Source organism: Trichogramma pretiosum, unplaced genomic scaffold (assembly GCF_000599845.2).
Source record: "Trichogramma pretiosum strain Unisexual culture from Peru unplaced genomic scaffold, Tpre_2.0 scaffold9, whole genome shotgun sequence".
Classification (NCBI taxonomy): domain Eukaryota; kingdom Metazoa; phylum Arthropoda; class Insecta; order Hymenoptera; family Trichogrammatidae; genus Trichogramma; species Trichogramma pretiosum.
The window spans coordinates 41,762-64,501 of NW_019641697.1; the positions used below are offsets into that span (position 1 = coordinate 41,762).

The following is a 22,740-nucleotide window of genomic DNA, read 5'->3' on the forward strand; positions in this document are numbered from 1 at the left end:
CAACAAAATTATCGCAACACAAAATTGCATTGAAATTTTGTCAATTTTCAGTTCATTTAGTCTTACAATTTCATTAAAATTTGTATCTCGATTTACAGTATGACGCATTCCATTGATAAAATGCTGCTTTGATTTTCAAAACAACAAGATGGTGCTTAAGCACATGCAAACATATAATGCACTGCTCTCTCGAGCAGAGTATTATCGCTCAAAGGCATTGAGTTCAGTGTATTTATGTAATCATTATTTTACTTACAAAATTCTCTTTAAATAGTTCTTCATTACTCAGAATGCAACATGATGTTTCACTTTGATCATTAGATAAACAATTGTGCCTTAAAAAATTTTTCGAATTTACTAATCGTTCTTTGAGTGAAGAATGAAGATCGGCTTGAGTAAAATTAATTTCTTCGGTGATTGATTCTGCAGGACAAAGTTCCCAAGATTCGTTTTCCAAAAAAAGCCTCAACTCGTCCAACTGACAGGTGTGATAATACGTAAAATAGCTGATGAATTTTTTTTGTGCGTAATCTAATAACTTTTCATTTTGATGGCTTTTCATTTGTGAACATATTTGTGCGAATCTATAAAAAATTAATAAGATAAACTATATATTGATAAAAAAATAAATGTTCTTTCAAAATACAATGACCTTATAAATTTGGGATAAAACTCTATTAGCAAAATGATTAAAAAATAGTATCTTGTGCAGGGATTGAGAAAAAATAGTCAACGTTTAAAATTTTTAATTACCCTCAATTTGCTATCAATGTCAGCCAAGATGGTGAAGCGCGAATCTACCAGAACTCCTAGCGGCAATCATATCGTTTTTCGGATTCTTAAAGCATCAGATTACTATTGTTTTTCTAATATATTTCCATTAATATGAAAATTTTTTTTAAAAATGAGGGCATCAATAGATTTCTCGACTAATTTTATAGTAATAATGGATGTCAACTCAAAAAGTAGAAGTGTGGAATTATTTACAATATCAATTTAAGAAATAGAAGTCATGTCACAGTGAAGCGACACCTGTTTTATAGTTGACGCGCTACTGTTCCATTCAATAATACAGATACATAAAAAAATATTCATGTCCACATAGACAAGACTCACAGGACTTAATGTTTTTGGAGTCGCTGAATCCGAATGCGATGCCAGCTTTTCTAGATTGGCTCATTCTCAAGGACATCTTATATATTACTCAGTGAAGTTGAAAAACGTGCTTGGATTTCCGAAATTTCTATTTTCGATTTCTAACAAAAAAAAATTTGATTCGATACCAGTAAAAACATCTTTTAAAATTTCTGCATCCTCCGTAAAAAAATGAAAATACCATAACTGACGTATTTTTCAACGCGACCACAGAGCTACAGTTAGCCAAAAAGAGATAGTTAAATTTCTCCTGCGCACGAGCTATAGCCTCCTGCAGGCCCTTCTCAAGAAGGATTGATTGATTGATTGATCAAGAGATTTATTGGGGCCTTGAGGTATAACCAGATAAGGTCCAACGGCAGTTCAAACAAATAGTAAAAATGTAAACAATAATAATTAAAACAGTACAGTTGTAAGTTCAGAATATTACAGAATAGCACAGTATATTTAACAAACTAAATAGATGTTCCATTGCGCAATTTTGGTTATGCCATATTCAAATTCAACACGTGAGTCAGTTCAAGCAGGACAGGGGCAAGGCCCTCTATCCTGCATGGCTGCAACCACTCCGCCTTCTCGTGCTGCATAAGGAAGGAGGTGTGAAGGGACTGGAAGAAAGAAGGCGGGGAGAGGATGTTCGTGATGAAAGGAAGTTTATTGATTGCTATGTCAGATGAAAATGCAAATGAGTGATCTAATAATGTGGTGCGCGGAGCCTTGTAGAAGAGCACTGGGGGTCGGCGCCGCGCGGACTGTCTGATTTTCTCAGTCTCAACGGGCACTCTGCAATCTCTGATGATACGAGATGCTAGGGAGCAGTTGATGACCTCTCTGTATACCCGAGCCGAGAGCCATTCCAGAGCTAGTCGATAGGGACTTCTGCCGCCCAAGTAGCTCACGAACCACCAAATCGCTTTATCAGAGCAACTGGCATAAATGAGCTTGCGTTTCAGGATGGTGTGGTCGAAGGTGTCGAACGCTTTCGAGAAGTCGAAAGACACCAAAACAGGTACTTTTCTGCGGGCTCGCTCAGTGATCTCCAACAGTGCAGTCGAGGTGGAGTGCCCCAGCCTAAAACCTTGCTGTACCGGATCCGTCAAACCATTCTGAGAAAGATATTCAGACAGTTGAGCGTGGAAGACCCGCTCAACTATTTTTGAGAGTTCCGATAGGAGAGATAAGGAGTAATAAAGAGAGTGAGAAATAGTATATTACGTTCCTAGGTACGAAAGTGCGGCTTTTAATCCCTGCGTGATGTTACCGGCCGAGCGATATAGGCGTATACATATTTAATTCAATAATTAAACATTTGTTGAAAGTGGGTTATTTTATGAGATTGAAGTCTATTTACCTATTTACATTATAACTTTTATATATAAGTACAAAGTAAATCTACATAAGCATAATCTTGAATTCAAAAAGTAAAAAAGGACGGTACACCAAAATAAAACTCTGAACTATTTTTTTATTATAGTTACTTTATTGAGACATTCAATAAACTATGATGATTAGGATGATTTCTAACATAAACTTTTCATTTTTAACAAAATTTGGCTAGTTAATGAAATCTTTTTAAAGTTAACATTAATAATACACGAATTACTTGTAATCAAGTGGTTTTTTCAGTTATTATATTTCAAACTATAAATTAAAATAAATTTTAGTCTTAAAACTATGACTTGACGCTTTGAAACAAGCATAATAGCTATTATTACATTATACAGTAGCTATTAAAATAAAAACTTTGGAATTTCATTGAACTTGTTAAACTTTTAATCTTCATTGAATGTCCTGCTAGCAAACTTATTTTTCTTTATAATCTTTTCCCAATCTGTTGAACGCTGTACAATTTTTTTTTTTTTTTTTTTTTTCAAATATTAATCTACAATCTGTCGTGAGACAATAAGTAAGATTTTTTTACATTTAATAGCGATGGTTACATATTATACATGACCGTAGGTCAATCATGTACGGTCCATAGCTATTTAACGTGGTGCTCCGATGTTCCCAGTGGAATCGTCCGGACATGGTCTAATTTCTATTGCAGTTGAGTTACGGTGACACTTGAGATTGAGCACTGAATCGTTTAAGTCTGGATTTTTTTATCCTAGTTTTTAAAATGTTGGAGGCCAGCTCATTTGGATGTTTTGTAAGCCTTGCTTTGTATTTTGCCAGATACTTTTCTATCTCGCTTGCGACTGATGAAATTTTCAAATCGTTTCTGATGATTTCGTTTGTAACAAACCAAGGTGCGTCCACCATTCGTCGCAGCGTCTTGGCTTGAAATCTCTCTACTATATCGATGTTCGATTTAGATGCGAGACCCCAAAGTTGAATACCGTAGGTCCAAACAGGCTTGAGTATGGATTTATAGACGAGAATCTTATTTTCAAGTGTTAACTGTGAGTTCCTGCCCAAGAGCCAGTACATGCTTCTCAGTTTCATGTCCAGTTGTTTTCGCTTTGTCCAAATATGACTTCTCCAAGTGAGCCTTTTGTCCAAGTGCATGCCCAGGTATTTTGCTTCATCGCGTTGGGGGATCAAGGTATCATTTATAGTTACGGGTGGACTTTTTTCTTTGCAAAGAGTGAAAGTGACATGCACTGACTTTCGCTCATTTACATGGATTCTCCATGTTTTGAACCATTCTTGTAATTTGGATAGATAGTTCTGGAGCCTCAGTGTCGCTGTGTAGACATTTTTGTGCGATGCGAGAGCAGTGGTATCGTCCGCGTAGGTTGCTACCGTAATGCCAGGCATTTCGGGGATGTCAGCTGTATACAGGAGGTACAGCGTAGGGCCTAAAATACTACCTTGAGGAATTCCTGCATTTATGGGACACCAACTTGATACTTCCTCATTGTGCTTAGTGCGGAAGACTCTGTCACTCAGGTACGACTGCAGCAGCTTATACAAGCCACTGGGTAACGTTACTTCAAGTTTGTGCAGCAACCCTGCGTGCCACACTTTGTCGAAAGCCTGTGCGACATCCAAGAATACCGCAGCACAGTAGCTCTTTTTCTCCAATGCCCCCTGGATTGTTGCGGTGATACGGTTTACTTGCTCGATCGTGGAGTGTTGACTTCTGAAGCCAAATTGATGATTCGGAATTAGTTTTTTTGATTTAATAATTGGGTACAGTCTGGCCAAGATTATTTTTTCCAAAATTTTGGAGAAGACTGGCAAGAGGCTAATTGGTCTGTAGGATGTTACCAGTTCAATGCTTTTTCCTGGTTTTGGGATAAGAATTATCTGTGCCGCTTTCCACTGTGCAGGGAAGTAGTGGAGCCTGAGGCACGCATTTATTATAATAGTAAGGAGTCTTACTGCTACGAGAGGGAGCTCCTTAATTATTCTGCCAGCGATGTTGTCATGTCCTGGGGCTTTTTTCTTTTTTATATTTTTTATTATATACACTACCTCCTTTAGTGTTGCCGCTTGTATAATGTTGTTGCACTGTACAGCTCGTTGTGGGCAGGTCAGAAGTTCAGCCTCCGATCCTTCGGAGATCACTCTATCATTGGGCTTGAATACTTCGGTTAGGTGGATCGCGAAGGTGCTGGCCTTTTCCGCGTCTGTTCTCGCCCAGTCACCGGGTGGTTTTTTAATTGGCGGGTTGAACTTTTCAGGTCTATCTATGGAGCGAGTGGCTTTCCATAATGAATAGTCAGTTTTTTCCGTTGAACTAAGGTTGAGTAGGTATTTTGCGACGGCAGTGTTTCTCTCTATAACAAGCATCTCTTTCAATTCCTTAATGGCCTTGTTGAGTCGCAGTTTGTCGTAAGGTGATCTTGAGTTTCTCCAAATTTTCCTGAGTTTTCGTTTTTGTTCAATTTTGATTTTGATATGATTTGGAATGTACATTGGGTTCGGTTTGTCTTGAACTTTTGTGGTGCTTTGGTTTAAAGCACACTCAATATTATTATACAGGGTTTTTACTCCTGTTTCAATATCTGTTGACGTTTTCAGGGGAATATTACACTTTGTGTGATTTTTTAAGTGCTCTTGAAATTTTACCCAGTCGATTTTTTGAGAAGTTTTTGTATTAATTAGTATCTGCGAGTGGTAATTTATAAGTATTGGCGAGTGGTCAGATGACAGATCAAGACATGTGTTCGCTATGAAGTGCTTCTTATCAATTCCCTTGGCTATTGCGAAATCAATTAAGTCCGGCAATTTATTTCTGTCAGTAGGCCAGTATGTTGGTTTTCTAGTCGAGATAGGAAATAAATTATTGACACGCATCGCCTCGTACAGCTGTCTGCCTCTCGGTGACGGCGTCGCTGATCGTGAGCCCCAACGTTGATATTTAGCATTAAAGTCACCACCGGCGATAAATCGGTGGCCGAGAGATTGAAAAAATGCCGAAAAACTGTCCCGAGGAATCGCAAAACCTGGTGGACAATAGACGGCCGATATTGTTACTGGTCCATGTCGGTCTAAAATTGTGACATTCGTTGCCTGTAGATAGTCCTCGCAGTGTTTCACGTTTACGAAATGCCTTATTTGCCTTTTGATTATGATAGCTGTTCCACCATGGGCGCTGCCATCTGGGTGGTTAGTTTTATATATACAATAGTTGGGAATTTTAATATATTTTTTAGCTGTGAGTCGGGTCTCTGAGATAAGCATGATATCAATATCATGCTGGATTAAGAAAACTTTCAATTCTAAACATCTGCGATTTAGACCATTTGCGTTCCATAACGATATTTTTAGTTCGTTTGGCATGATAATTTACTTAGCAGTGCATTATTAGATTTAGCATAGAGTCTATTTTTGTCATAAGATTTTCAATCATGTTTTCTAATTTATTTTTGCTACGAACGTGGTCAACTGATTTTTCGTCGCTCGATTGTTCTGTGTCTGTTTGTTTGTGTGCTTGTGTTTGCCTATTTGCTGCCTGCGCGTAAGATATATTCGGTCGGGTAATACCGTCAGAGAATACTCTGGGCCCATGAGGTTCCACATTTGATGTGTCAGATTTTTTTGATGAGTAGACGGGTGTAGCTTACGCTGCAATTCCTTGCGAACTGGGCAGCCCTTATAACTTGCTGTGTGATTTCCTTCGCAATTTGCACAGATAACTTGATTGGTTTTATCTTTTATTGGGCAATTTATTGGCAGGTGATTTTTAGCACACTTCACGCATACTGGGAGTTTATGACAGTAGTTCTTGGTGTGTCCATGCTCTTGTCACGTCACCCTTATTTTATTATAAACAATTATAATATTCTTAAAAATAATGTATATTCAAATAACGATAAACATGAGATTTCACTCTGCGAGCGAACGCGCTAGCCTCGATCTACGGGATCTGACGACATCAAGCTAAGTAGAAAACAAAGCTATAAAATTGGTAAAAACATCGAGTTCTATGAAAAGAACATCGAAATCCACACCTCTTACAAAGGTGTGAAATAGACACGCCATATCGAGCATTGATTAAATGTGAGGCGATGTCAGATCAGCAGGAAGATCAATGAACTCGTAAAAATTAGCAAAAAGCTGTCGTCAGGTTCTCACGGATGAGCAGGTGCTGACAGGTACTTTCTCTTAATTTTGCATGCGAAATTTAGCAGTATATATTGAGGACCCACGGAGGCCTCTGTGCGATTCGACTATCAACTTATTCGGTGGGCAGAGCTCACGTCACTTTGTACCGCGATTTTATATCATTTAGACTTGTATTAAATTGTGCCGCGAGTCCAATGCGGAGTGTAATTGTAATCGAGACTAGTGCAGTTAGTGCAGTGCAGCCAACCAGGAACGCCAGCCAACCAGTTGCAGAGTGAGCCATGATCTACACCGAGAATCGTCCACCAGGCTTATGAATATTATTTTTAATTAGTTGAGTAAGCCTAGGTGTAAGTTAAACTTTTGTATCTGAATGGATGAATGAAATTGCATTGTAATTTATTATAACAAATAATAACGACTACTACCACACCACACAAATAACTAACATCATATATACTTTCCCTCGTTGTCACCAGCCAGAATAAAATCAATAGATATTATTTATTATAAATTGGCTCTCCAGCCGTAACACTCTTGGCATCTGTAACACTGTGGTAAGTCTCTGTTTTTTCTTGGTGCTTCAAAGGAGACGACTGTGTTTAGTAGTCTATTCAACTGGTAGATTTCTTTGTTGTTCTCTCTCATTTGGAGCTCTACGTAGAACAGAGGTAACGGTGCTTTTGTGATTCGATGCCGAATATTACTAGTTTTTAGGACTTTATGCCCTTTCGATTCAATTTCTTTTTTGATGTCTTCCAATTCAACCGATGGATGCATGTTTCTCAAGACAACCTTGTAGCCTTTGTCGTCTTTTCTTTGATACGTATAGAATTGTGTTTTTTCTTTTTTAGTTCTTCAACAACAGGTAGGTACTTCTCTGATGATGAGAGCTGAATTTTTACTTTTTTATCACCGACGATTTTCAAGGTATAGCTTTTTTTGGCTACTTCATTTAAAAGCTCTTCGAGCGGGCGGATATTCTCGACCATGTTTACGAAGATCGGGGGAGCTTTCAACACGGCTACAGGAGTCGATGGATTTCCAGCGCCGTTGTTTTGATTATCCTCAGTTTCTTCCAACAAGGCAAATTTGTTCTCTGTTGGTATGGCGTTTAACCAGTAATCTTTGAGGTGCGCCTGCTTGGTGCGTTTTGTACTTGAATTTTGGCTCTCAGGGCTAACTAGACTCCTTTTTTTATTGTACCTAGTAGTCCAAGCGACCGTATTTTCAGTGTCATTCAGCCCACCAGGGTCACCTTTCTGGGACCGCAAGTCACCAGGGCTCAAGGCCATTTCGGCCTGTACCCGATTTTTAGTTCTGTGGTTTTAGTGTAAGAAAGTTGGTATAGTTTCACTGAGTTTAAAGTTTATATTATCTCGCAGTACATTATTGAAAGTTTATGTTGTGAACGAGCTGTGAGCGTAGGTAAACACGTCCGGCTCTCACGGCCGTTGGATAAATACTGCTGTACAATTAAGAGTTGATTTATTTTACACCTCTTCAATTTCAAGGTATGAAGACCATTAAGATATTTTTGAGGTGGATTATTCATTGAGTCAGCTGAATTATGAACTATAATTGATAAGTTACCAAATCCATCGTCATCATCACTCAAGTTGAGTTTTTTTTTTGTACTATTTTCACTGTCTCTTGCTGCAGATGGATTTGGTATAGAGGTAGCTGAGTTTGGCGTAGAAGTAGCTGGAATTGGCGTAGAAATAACTAGATTTGTATTAGAAATAGCTGACTTTGGCGTAAAATCAGTTTCAATTGGCATAGAATTAGCTGAATTAGGATTAGAAATAGCTTTGCTATCAATTTTTACACTATAAGAGTTTTTATTTGTACTATATGTACGAGGCTGTTTATGATGACTATTCATTTTTTTAGTTTTACTTGATTCATCTTCATTATGTTTATTCCTCGCTTTTTGCTTTTCATTAGCAGTTGACAATGTGTAAGGATTATTCTTACTGCAGTGAGCTATAGGTTCATTATTCTGATTGGTAATTCGCTGAAAAATTTTCTGCTTAGACAACTTTGAATTTTCTATGTAGCCTTCTGCTACAGAACTTGATTTCCATCCTCCTAACTGTTTCACAGTGTTCAAATTGGCCTCAGAATCAGATAACAATGTTGCTGATGTGCGTCTCATACAATGCCCTGTGTACAACTCTGGTTCTGGTAAATTCAAGTATAACGCTATTGTTTTTGGAACATCAGCAATCTTGTGTTTACCTATATTCTGTTGAGTACACCTGCCTTTTGAATAGCATATGAAAAATTTATCTGAAAATTGTTCTTTTGGCCTTAAAGTAACATATTTTTTTACAATATTGTAGAATTTTGCACCAATTATGAAAATGCGTGGGTAGTAATTCTTTGTGTCTTTGATAGTTATTACAAATTCTTTTCCATTGTCTTCTACGTCACCTTGCCTCAAATAGACTATTTCCTTACACCTCATAGCTCCACAAATGCCAAAAATAAGAATTACCTGTAAGCAATGAAGGAAATTGTAGTTGTTGAGTTAAAAAATTTCAAGAGTCTAATTAAAATTTTTACATAAACATACCTTTGTACTGTGACGGGGCACAAGGCACATAAGCGTCGCGCCGTGAATTTGAGCATAAGTCGCGCGAGCATGTGTGTGTGTGTATGTTTTCGCGACTTACAGGTCAAGAAGAACAGCAGCAGGGGCAGCAGCAGGCAACGACGTTTCGGCACGTGCGGCGGCGTACGCGTGCGAGAGAGATAGACTACTGCGCGTGAGCAGACGTGTCGACGCGCAATAGATCGCGGCAGAATAGCTCGAGCAAGCAACACGGAGACACGTGAGATACACGGCAGCCATCGCAAAGTTTTGGAGGTTATCGCAAGTCACAAGTGCGAGAGTAGAAAAGTATAAAGCCACCGCGGACTGTGCTCGTGGAAGACGGCACGAATAAAGCCGACGCAGAAGTACAAGTGCGAGCTCGCCCAGGAGGGCTAGTTGTAGTGCGTGCCCGTGAAAGAGTTGGCCAGAACGGCAATTCTCGCCCAGCCGGGCCCGTGCAAGTCAGTGCACCCGTGTGAGTGTCGCCCAGTAGGGCCCGTGCAAGTGAGTGCGCACGTGCGTACGTCGTTGGACATCGTTGCCCAGACGTGGGCGCAAGAACGCACAGCTCCGTCGTACGTGACCATCGACGCCCGGACGAGGGCCGAACGCCAGTAAGGAAAGGAGCCGATCCAACGCCGAGGCGCCGAAGAATTGGGGTTAGTTTTTAAGATTATCTGCGAGTCGTTGGTCGACGCGACTGCCGGGTCGTGAGCGTGTGATTGCGTGTGTGTTCGAGCTCGGCTGACAAGTATCGCAGCGGCGATACGCAGCCAGCATTGTATTGGTGTGCGTGAGTACGTGAAAAGCCGTGCCGGTGACATCAGAGCGGATCGCCCGCGACAAAGTATAAAACGCATCATCGAGACCACGGCGCGAGTGCCACGTCGCGTCGGTACACGTGCACTCAACATCGTCGCATAGATCGCGCGCGCAGCGGCCATATTGGCTCGGTCGATTAAGCTCATATCACGAGATACGGTAGACGCGAGCGCCGAGCGCGCCCCTGGTGGGCAAAGTCGGAAGTAAAGTCGAGTCGAACTTGTGCCTCGTCGCGTATTATTGTAAGATATCGCCCGTTGGGCAATTTGAAGTGGTTTTTCGGCCAGTTGGGCCTTGGATTAAATAAAGCAGCACATTTAATCGACACCATAGCCTAGTTATTTCGCGACCGTTCTTTTTCTCGGATTTCAGCATCAGTTGCAGGAGGTTAACGGTAAGCCAGCGAGTCTACAGCAAGCTCGCACTGACGACGGGCCCAATATCCCCTCTGGGAGTACTCGACCAGGTAAGGTGGTCCTATAGAAATTTATTCGACGGCAGGTGATTTGCTGCTTTCTTCCACCCCGGGGTCAGCCGTCCGTCGCAGTACTTAAGTAGATTAAATCATCACTTTTCAAGAAATTATCTATTTCAGTAGCTGTAAATACTTTTGATGTCTTTGCGACGTATCCTCGCGACTTTTGACTAACAAGGAGGCCACATGAGATGCGGGTCACCAAATTTTTTTCTGGTCTGCTGGTACCTATTAATGAAGCCCACTATGCTTAATTTAATCCAATGGGCCTTAGGGCCTATTTTAAAAATCGTTTTCTAATTTTTTGAAAAATATTTGTGATTTTCTAACTCGTAACAGGACATCTTTAAGGAAAAATTGCATAATGCACAAGTTTTAGAATTAGTCAAAGAATACATTTGAATTTTTTCAGAATTTTTGAGACTTGCTATCACCTACTTTCGAAGGTCTCTGAAATTCTTAAGAAAATCGTAAAAGCGCGTCAAATTTGGGCCTTTGAAAATAAGTGATAGCAGGTTTCAAAAATTCTGAAAAATTTCAAATGTATTCTTTGACTAATTCTAAGACTTGTGCATTATGCAATTTTTCGTTTAAAATGTCCTGTTACGAGTTAGATAATCACAAAGATTTTTCAATAAATAAGAGAATGATTTTTAAAATGGGCCCTAAGGCCCATTGGATCAAACTAAGCATAGGGGACTTCATTATTAGGTACCAGCAGACCAGAAAAAAATTTTCAGGACATTTGGTGACCCGCATCTCATGTGGTCTCCTTGTAAGTAAAGACTTCAGTAATTTGTAATCATCCAAATCAATGTTATGAGTCATAACTTATGACGTATTTTTAAAGTTGCTTTCAGCATTGACCATCGGCTCCGAGGTGTTGACGGTTTTAAATTAGCTGCGAGATCTTTGAAGTAAACCAACAGAACATTCTCAGCCATAGAAATTGTGTTCTTATTTCTCTGCCATTTAAGAAATTTTTGATAAGTTAAATTATACCTCTCCGCGGACTTCTGTGGCAGGAGATCGTTAAGTATTAATTTACTTTCAGCTTCGAAATTTCGAATAATAATTTCCTCGTCGAAATTTTTATCGAATGAGCTATCTCGATCAGTCATTTTTAACTTTTTTAGTATGATAACACACTGTTACTTAAACTCAAACAGGTAATACTTTAAAAATTTGATAAGAGTGTTAACACAAATTAACCTCATACAACACGCACAGCACACGGCCAAATGCTCGAGTCTCGGTACTCTAGTCGCACACAACTCACACGAACGTCCGAGATACGACAGTTGAGGTTAGCGTTACGACGCTAGAGACGTTAGTGCGCATGTCAACAGGGATTAAAAGTGCCACTTTCTTCCCTGTAAATAGGGAAGAAAAACGAGCTTTCGGGCAGAGGAGGAGAAAAAATAAATTGTTTAAAGTTAACACCTATTTTTGACCGGTCTCGTGCTGTGAAGTTTAGTGCCTCGTATCTGTGATTTCCGTCGGTGTACTTATCCTGGGACAACTGCGCACGACGCGTAGAGATCCTCGGACGTACTATGTACTCCACCTCGACATTACACAGGAGGATCTGGTCAATAAAAGGAAACAACGAAATATTTTCGCCTTTCATCAAATGAAATGGCTCACTCAACGAACTCACCGACTAGCAACGTAAACAATAAACAAGATAAAGAAGCTATCATCTTGGACTCAATAAACAGAATTTCAATTCACTCGTACGCCGTCGCTGTTGGCTCTATAGTGCAGCAAAAAAGGGGCGTTTTTTCTCTCGCATCTCAATGAACCGCGTATGCATCTATTTAAGCGTGCAACGAGGCGGACTTGGGGGAGCCAACTGCCCCTGCTCGTTCCTTCGTCGTCTATTTTATTCACGGGCAAGCTCGAGCACTTTTGTCTTACCTCATACAAAGAGGGGTCTGGGCCGTCGTCAATCGGGTCGCGAGCACCGACTTGCGTCACCGACTTACCGTCAAATGTCGCTACCTGGAAGAACGGGTTCGGGTTCAAAATCCGACAAATAACAATGACAATGATTTTGATGCTAATTACTACTATCCAATTTATTCAGAAAAGGATCAGTCGATTTTGGCTGCACAGGGCCCGTGGTTTGCTCTCGGCAACAATCGATAAATTAGCTCCACTCGTTTCGCTGTTCCACAAACACTATCGTGACCGAAGCTTAACGCTGCACTCGAGTTTTACATATAGGGGAGAGACGGGCATGAGTGACACCATAACTTCAAACTTGCTTCCTGAAGCGAATTTTTAAAATTTTTCAAATCTGAAACGATCATTGCAAAGGGGAGCTCAAGCTCTATAACATATATTAAAATTAAAAAATTACAATGAAATTTCTATTTTTTATTGAATTTCAAAAAATTTGTCACAATTGCCCGTCTTTTTTCAATGGCCGGGAATTGTGCCATAGGAGTCGGGCACGAGTGTCATGTATATCATCATGCAAAAAATACATATATGTGTAGAATAATATATTTTTTTACTCAAAAACAATGAAGTTTAGAGAAAAAGTTTATGGAATAAATAAGTCTCCAAATTTATCGAGAAACATTCTCAAATATTTTCAGAATTTTTTGAGATTTTTTTAAGAGATTGCACTCGACGAATTGTCGGAAAATTGACAATCGTCTCCGAAAATTCTGAAAAAATTTGGGGCTTTTCTTTGATAAATTTTAAGACTTTTTTGTTCTATAAACTTTTTCTCTAAACCCAATAGTTTTCAAGATAAAAATCAAGTTTGGTTTTTTATAAACATTTCACTTGAGGGACGCCATTTTGTTAGAAAAAGTAGCTAAAAAAATTTAGGAAAATTCCTTACGGTACTTCTACATCCATAATTACCTCTCATCATATTTATACCTCGAATTTTATACTGCAACACTTGGAAAAAATTTCTTTAAGTTGATTTTTCGCGCAAATTTTTACGTTTGTTTTTGTTTAAACAACCATAACTTTTTGACGAAGCATCAAATCTTAAATTTGAGCCCGGATTCTGAAAGGGCATTAAATTTTACATGAAATTATGTATGCGCAAAATCTTTTTGCGTTTCAAAATATAAAAAAAAATCGCGTCGATCACGAACAAAAAATTTCATTATTCTCGACGTGAATGGGTTATTGATAGGTCGTCATGTGACACTGGTGCCCGACGGAAGGTGACCCTCGCGCCCGGTTTGAGTACCTTCTTTATTTTGTTAATAACTTTTTTAATATTAATCGTAGAAGAATTAAAAAAAAAGGAAATTAAAGTTCAAGCTCCTAGCTTTCTAGTGATATAAATTTCAAAAGCAAAAAAATGTTTTTAATCGTTTTGCTACTCAGTTGAAATATTGGTTATATTGGATTTTTTAGTCAAAAATTTTCAACAATTTTTTTTTTGTTAAAAAAAATGGATTTTGAAAATTTTTTTTCGTACAAATATCATAAATGATGAAAGGACTATGAAAAAATTTATTTCATAATTTTAAGTTGAAAATTGCATTTTTTATGGGGGTGACACGGTTACCAGCCATGTTCCACTTACCCGCCTCTCCCCTACTACGCGCTCGCCCGTCTGGTCGATGCTCACCACACGTGCGCCGTGGCACAGTTAGACACGCACACGTATACAGCGATGCACGCTAATACACGCATGCGAGTCTTGATGCCCCACACGGAACACACGTGCGATTTGCGGCGCCTCCAAAGCGAGATGGCCGGTGCCACGCGAGTCACGATGGAAAACGAGTAGTGGCGCCTATTCGCCACGTGCGCGATGAAAACAAAAAATGGCGCAGATCTACCACACGTGCAACGAGCCGAAACGAACCGATCCACACGTATGCGACGATGCACGCCAATACACACACGCGTGAGCGCACACTAAATGGCGTCTCTCAACGTGGCACGACACACCACGCAGTACGCGTGGAAAGCACACACACAACCACACCAGTACACACGCGCGCAACTGACTAAGCTACTTCCTAATTAATAATGTTTTCTAAATTTTACTTGGCGACGCTCTTCGTTCTTCGAGCTCTCGATGATACCAGCAGCTTGCACCTTGACAGCAACAACGATGATCTTGGCCGAGCGTTCTCGGACGGAACAAGCACTTGCCGTAGCTTCGACACGCAGTGATACACGTGAGCTTGACTTGCCCTTACAAATCAAGTGCAACCACCTAATAGGACCTAAACGTATCCTTTCTCTCGGACACTGAACACTACACTCGCAGCGTTACTTTTATTTTCAATTTTTTTATTTTTTAAGAGTTAACCTCTTACTTTTTCTTTGGTTCGCACGATCACTGCTCGAGGATTCGGTGGTTACTGCCTGTCCTGCATCTGCTCCGCTGGCCCGGCACGTGCCCGCCGGCGCTCGCGAGATGGCGGCAAGTGGCCTATTTTTGCACACCGTCGCATTGTCGTGTCGCATCATGCTGCTGACTCGTGATAATATTCGTTGTCGATCTTGGTCTCGGCTCTGCTGCTCAGCTGCACTATTTCTTGGCCTGAAAGCACCAACTCAATATGCCCGCTACTCGCTTGGCCGGCATGGTATCTCATCGCCATAACGCTTTTTATGTGTAGCGCGAGCGGGGGTTGCCTATCCTTACGACTGTGACCCCCGTCACAAGCGATAAAGCCTTTGTGCGCGAGCTCTCAGACCAAACCATTGATTTCGAAGGGCACAAGCTTACTATCAGACCCTTAATATCTAACGCCAAGTGCATCATTTTATCCAACGTCAGCCCTGAGATCACCCACGAAATAATCGTCGAAGAGCTGAAAAAATTAAACATCATTCCAGTGTCTTCTATCTCCTTGGTCCGATCAGATTTGAAGAGTTCGGACTACGATCACGTATGCTGCTTCAGACGGCAAATGTAAGTCAGGCCAGGTGACGTGGCTATGATTTCCCCTCGATTAGAAGTCCAGCTCTACAACTTAACATACGTTGTGTACCTCTCCTCCAAGAAACTGATCTGCAATGAGGAGGGTCATATTAGAAAGCACTGCGGGAGCGTGGTCGAGGAGGAGGACCCAGCTTGAGTCCACTCTGATCGTCCGGCTGCTTTTACGGACTCCGCTGTTGAGCCGTTCCTCTCAGCATCACTGTAGCTGCCGCAAGCGCTACACCAAACAAGGAGGCTATTTTGCCCATAGCTCCGGCTTCTCTGAACAGACCAGCCTCATCACCATCTATCCCTATGCAAAAACAGTCTCAATTAAATGCTAACTAGAACATGGAGAATTTTTCCACTCCCAAGCAACTTCGATAGACCCAAGGCCAAACGTTTTAAGCCACGGATCGATAAACTGTCTATCTTGGACATCTAAAAAAAAGCTCTCAATATGCTCTGAGCACCGATAAACTCATCGATTTTTTGTGTACATCTCATGGAGCTCCGAAAATTCTCCCACTGGCGAACGAGCTCACTGAGGACGCCGAAGGACTGAAGCTCATGCCCAGAGACACCAAGCTAAATATAAAGTGTATAAACTTAGAGGCTGGGCTCACAAGAATCATCAGGAAGATATCCAATTAAGACGCTTCAGACCAAATGAGCGACAGCTCTTGCAACTCAATCAGTGAACTTCAAAAGAAAAAAACAAACTTATGAAGAGCTTCATAATGGATCCACGCTCTTCGTCGACACTAAAAAATTTTTTTCGGAACTCTCGCAGTATTCAATCTAAATTGCTGGAGCTAAGAAAAGAAGCCCTAGAACTAAGAAAAGATCGGCTGCGCCAGCACTGCGGTGGAGTCGCCATCTGGGTTCGTAACAGTCTGGTATCCGCGGAACTCAACATAAAAAGCATTCATGAAACGGTGGAATTGTGCGGCCTTCGCATTCTAGATACCACTCCAGTCCTGGATATAATAGTGTTCTACCGCCCTCCTGATATCCAACTCAAGCAAGAAGAGTGGAATCGCCTATTGAACGTTGCAGAAGGAAATTATGCCAACATCTTGATGGGCGACTTCAACACCCACCACACTTTATGGAACTGCGAATGCTATGATAGCAGCGACCTGAGCCTTTTTGCACAATTTTGAGACAAGCACCTTTGTGGACTTGCGACGAAACTATGCATCCAACTTGGACCTGGTGTGTTCGTCGCAAGACATCAAGGACTTCAGTGCCTCTTGCAGTGCTCTACTCTGACAATGGCACTACCTTCAAGGGAGCATCGAGGGAGCTACGTGAACTCTTCTCTAAAAGCTCGCCTCTTCTCGAGCGTGCAAGCAATCGTTTGCAGAAGAGAAGCACAGTTTGGAGGTTCATTCCTCCCAGGGCGCCACACTTCGGCGGTTTGTGGGAAGCCGCCGTGCGGAGCTTCAAATATCACTTTCGACGTGTGTTCGTCGCAAGACATCAAGGACTTCTTAAGTACATCGATCAACGAAGACCTATAGGGCTCTGACTATCGCCCTGTATTCGTAAACAGCACTCTACGCAAACATCTATACACAAAAAAGATACAAAATCAACTCAATACGGACCAACAGGCTCGAGATCTGAATTTCTCTTGAAGAAAAATATAATGAGTTTATGCGCGGTGACTATGACAGTCTTGAGACCAATCGCAAGTACGACAGATTCTTGGCGACAATCATAGCGGTATATGCGAGCACATACCGAAGCCAAAGTGCGTCTCCAAAAGAAAACACATAAATCCAGTCCCATGGTGGGATTATGAATGCGATCGGGCTAAACGACTTCAAACTGCAGCTCTCGAAAAATACTAGCACTCGCTGAAGCTGACGGACCTTATTGATTTCAATAAGCGGCGAGCTATGATGAGATCCCTACTGAACCGCAAAAAAAAAAAAATGTTTCCAAGCTTTCGTCGCAAGCCTGAACTTTGGATCAAACCCGTCGCAAGTGTGGAATACCTGCAAGATCCTCAAAAACAAATGGATCAACGTAAAACCAGGCAATGCCACCATCGACTTCATACTTTACACATATTACAACTACTACATAGTAAGTAGTACATTTTACAAGTGCTACGTCCGCTCGATTCTTCACTACACCTGCTATATTAATTTTCCCAGCATCTTCGCCTTTCTAGCGCCATGTCAGATCACCGTCTAAACCATATCCCGAAACGCTCTCACTAATATCACAACGCAAATCACTCTAACCTTCACAATTCTTCACATCAACCACATAAAAAAGAAAAACAATCTCCGCACCGGCTTCTTTTACTCTATCAACAAATTTTTATACCTATTTCATGTAATTACATCTGCTCAAATACTTTTAATACAAAAAAAAATAAAGTAAGTGTGAATACCCTAAACTGGGTCCAAACGCACTATAAATTAAAAAAAGTTACATATGAGCATAATACAATATACAATACAATACAATATGTAGTCGATTTTATAGAACTTATGCGTACGGCTAAATACTTGAGATAATTAAGAATAAACATATATAGTTTCCATTATCAAGAATTGAGTCAACAATCATAATACCTTTTAATTCCAGTAAATCCTTTTAAAATATCTTCAAATTGAAGCATTTCTAATTGGCACTCCTCCAAAAAAGTAATAACCTTGTTTTCGATTTCATTACTTACTTTTAACAATCCTTTATTCATTTTATTGGAAATGTATTCATTAGTTATCATACTTTCATCAATTATTTTCCAACATTTACAAGTTATGTGATTATGGTTATAAAGTTCATGAATAGAGTAGTAAGATTTCACAACATTTAAAAGTGAACCACACAATTTCATCAGGCATTGAATGAAACTAGACGATGGTACACACTTACATAAATCGCCATACAAATTCGACGATTTATTAGTTGAATATTCTGCAACAGCATTAAGCGATACATTGTGAATTGTAGCAACAAAATGCATTTGCAACTGATCAATTGCAACAGTAGATTTATTTAAAATTTTATAAGCAGTTTGAATTTTTGAATAATTTTTAAATTCAAAATCTGTACACATTTTCATTAACGAATAATCCAATCTCTCTTCTATTTGTTCCAATACATCTTCTAAATTTTTGTATATAATTATAATGCAACGGTACAGCTTCAATTTATATGAATTATTTTTACAAATGGTGAGGCAAGAAATAGCTTGAGGAAAATCTTCTCTTAAGAGAATTGATTGTAAATCTGTTTCCATAGAATACTGCAAACAAAATTAGAACTTTACATCACGTTTTATAATCAAAATTATTTTAAAAACTTACCAAATCTTTAATCCTTACAATTATGTTTATCAACTGAAGTAAAAGAGCATGTTTTTTATAAAAATAAAGAATTTTTATGCACCAATTTGTTAATTTTATATGTATGGTATCAAAACTACTTCTGCAAGATACAAAAAGACTCAAAATTTTTTTTAAATAAACTTGTAGTGACAGTACTTTATTGATGTGGATTTTTAATTCATGTTGTTTCTTTGATATCAAAAACAACATTTTTCTCCGAATCATGTCTTGAAATTTTTTTAATGACTCCAAATTCAATATGATTTCATCTGTTTCAACAAATTCTGATAATTTTTGCAACTCAAAAGTTATCAAATTATCTTTGTTATCAAGATAATCTTTTTCAAAATATTTATTTGTATTTTTACTGCAAATAAATGTTTCCAGCATGTTGAATCCTTGCGATTGAACTAATTCACTGAAAAACTGTGAAATTTAACTTTAATTCGATTATTTATTAAATTTATTTCTAAAAATTGATTTAATCATTTAGATATTATTAGATTAGATTGGATCGATTTTTTCATACATAGCTTTTTATTTTCTTATGAATTGGCACGGTAATCATCAAGTATTGTCATATAAGTTCACCCGAACGAAAATTCGTCATGATGATTAAAAGTGCATGCTTTAAGGTAAGGTGTAAGTTGTACGGGTATTAATTGTCTCGCTAAATCACTATGTGGGTGATTGTACTGAAAAGCCAGTTTTTGATGTCCCAGCCTGTAGGCAGTTGAAAATCGGGAATAGACGCTACTTGAATATTCAAAATAGTTAGACATAAATAACTTCTACCTTCAACATACATTATTCATCATTAAAAAAACATATTACAAAAGCTTCAGCTTAAAAACAGTCAAAAATGTCCTTGTCGTCACACGTCCATTTTTAAGAATCACACATTAAACCCTACTATCAAAGCAGTTATATTCATGAGAAGTGTGTATGCATTTTTTCAAGTTCTTTTAATATCTTATTATTCTTTGGGTAGTCGTGATTTTTTGATGATCGCGAATACCCGAAGCAAGTCATCGCAAAGTTCAGTTCTGACCTGGAGCCAAAAGTAGGCTACCTGGATGATATTCTCAAACGAAAAATTTAACTACCTGAAGAAAGACGATTTGGCATGACTTTCGATTTTTCAGCAGGGTTATTCAATTATCCTCGCGGATCAGTTCAAAATCCGTGACGATTTACTGACGAGACCTCGCGGATCCTTCGAGCGTTCTCGCGAACAAGTCTGAAATCCACGAGGATTGAACAAAAATCAACGTCGATTATTCAATTATTCTCGTGGATCAGTTCAAAATTCGAGGTGATTGCATTTTTTCAAAAGATGTTCTATCCACGTGGAATCTCTGTATAATCCACGTGGAATCCCTGTATGATCCACGTGGATAACTAATCCTCGTGGATAGTGCACATGGATATCCATGCAATTATTTTCAAGTGGGTTAAAACTCCAAGATTTGGATTTTGCACTGAGATCCTTGAGCCTATATCGTATACTTTCGTGTTAAATTTTTTGCATTTTTTGGTGAGTAGTATTTTTGGTAACCGGTCGTAATTTTTAGAGAGTACCAATTGAGCAATAGCATCAGGGTCACGTACACTTTTTCAGAACTGAAGGATTGATCGAAACAGTACTTTAATGATTTAATTTCAGCAAATAATGAAAAATGAAAAAAAAGGGAGCACAGCTGTACAGGCAGAGCAATCTGCGTGTTATTTCTACGATTATCGCGCGCGCTCGTGTGGTGTACCTCGTACGTACGATTTTTACGGAATCACTCATTATACCCAACCTACCTAAAAAATTTTAACTTCAAAAATTAAATAAAAAAATACAATTATTTTAAAAAATGAAACAGCTGTTTAAGAATAACCGTTAAAAGTAAAATTAAAACAAAATTTTGTTCAAGTCAAATCCAAGAACAGAGTGATTGTACCAATACCCAGACAGATAAGAAGTTATGTTCTATTAAACACCTATTACCTTATAAAATTATAATAATCCAGTTGAAAATAATTGCATGGATATCCACGTGGATCGTACAGGGATTCTGCGTAGATCGATCATGGTTTGAAAAAAATACGATTGCCGCGGGTTTTCAACTGATCCACGTTGATATTTTTTCAATCCTCGTGGATTTTAGACTTGTTCGCGAGCACGCCCTCGAAACATCCGCGAGGTTTTGACGGTGCATCACCGAGTATTTTCAACGGATCTACGAGGATAATTGAATAATCTACGTTGATTTTTGTTTAATCCTCGTGGATTTCAGACTTGTTCGCGAGAACGCTCGAAGGATCCGCGAGGTCTCGTCAGTAAATCGTCACAGATTTTGAACTGATTCGCGAAGATAATTGAATTACCCTGCTGGAAAAAATCGGTTGAAAGTCATGCCAAATCGTCTTTCTTCAGGTAGTTAAATTTTTCGTGTGAGAATATCATCCGGGTAGCCTACTTTTGGCTCCAGGTTAGAACTGAACTTTGCGATGACTTTCTTCGGGTACTCGCGATCATCAAAAAATCACGACTACCTGAAGAAAGTCATCGCTGAGTCCGAATCCTAACCTAGTACCCACCCAGAGTAAGAGCGAAAGCAAGATTTTAAAATTGTGATTATATTGTACAACTAGTTTTTCTATAGTGGTACTATGAATATAATAAGATTTTAAAAGAACTTGAAAAAAATGCATACACACTCTTCATTAATATAACTGCTTCGATAGTATAATCAATGAATAGCTCAAGTGGTAGGAAGCTAGACTTGTAACCGACAGATCACCGGTTCAAGCCCAGGTCTTGGGGAACTTTTTAAAGTATGTAAGTAAATAAATTTTATTTAGATCTTGAAAATTATCTAAATTATTAAGTAAATAATTTCAAAAATTAGTGACAATTCTTAATCAAAAAAAGAATCACCTGAGGATTTTTTTTACTCAAAATCCACGAGTATTCCACCACAAAAAACCTCGTGGATAATCGAATATCCGTGAGGATTTCCGTATATCTACGAGGATTTCTGCGGAAAGCCGCATGGGTTGATCGAAAATCAACGCGGATGTCTCATAAATCCACGAGGCTTACGTAGGTGGAATCTTTATATGATCCATGTTTGATCCACGTGGAATCAATGTCTGATCTTCGAGGAATTTCTGTAAGATCCACGTGAAATCAGCGTGGATAATTAACGAGGACATTCACGATATTTTTTTCAACTGCGAAATCATTGCTTTTTTTATCTGGACAGTTAAAAGTCTGAATCAAAAACCCTATAACATGACATCAATTTACTTTAAAAACAGTTTGAACAACTAAAATTTAAACACTTATTGAAACTCTACCACGCCATTTAAATCATTTTAAAATTCATTTAAACATTTATATGGCTTAAATCTAAGTGAAGAATGAAACTTCAACAAAATCTCTAATTAATTATTGCTATGGAACGATAGATTTATTATCTATGGAATAAATAATAAAACCAATGGGAGTAAAACTTCTGGGTTTCTTTCTTTTCTGGTTTAACTTTTGTTTTTGAAGTAGATTTCTTTGGNGTAAAAAAAAATTTATTTCTAAAATATATATGTAAAAGTACATGACTTCGAGAGTATTTTGTGAAAATTATAATAATATATTATGCCAATTACTCCTTCTCAGTACAAAAAAATACAGAAAAGGACCTTAAGAAAAACAAAAAAAAAGTGTTTATTATAATCGAATACTTAAAATAGACAGGAAAATAAGAAAAAAAAATTAAAATGTTTTCAACCCTCATTTCTGAAGGCGCTGTTCATCCCTTATCGTGAGCCCGATCTTTTTTCTTTTTTCCAGGTGAAAATTTTCAAAAAAATTCATATCCCGTACGTGTACCAAGAGGAAATTTCTATTTAT

The 22,740-nt window shown here is 38.8% G+C and overlaps 1 protein-coding gene across 1 annotated transcript in view; it reads right to left on the reverse strand.

Annotated features, from left to right (window-relative positions):
• The window catches only part of LOC106651295 (syndetin), a 42,218-nt gene extending 23,873 nt beyond the window's left edge, over nt 1-18,345 (reverse strand). The window contains exons 1-2 of the mRNA XM_014369735.2: nt 18,081-18,345; nt 257-584 (exon numbers count right to left, since the gene is read on the reverse strand). Coding sequence (XP_014225221.1) covers nt 257-584; nt 18,081-18,235 — 483 coding nt within the window. The 5' untranslated portion in view covers nt 18,236-18,345. The remainder of the gene's footprint in view (nt 1-256; nt 585-18,080) is intronic.
• Nucleotides 18,346-22,740: the final 4,395 nt, after the last annotated feature.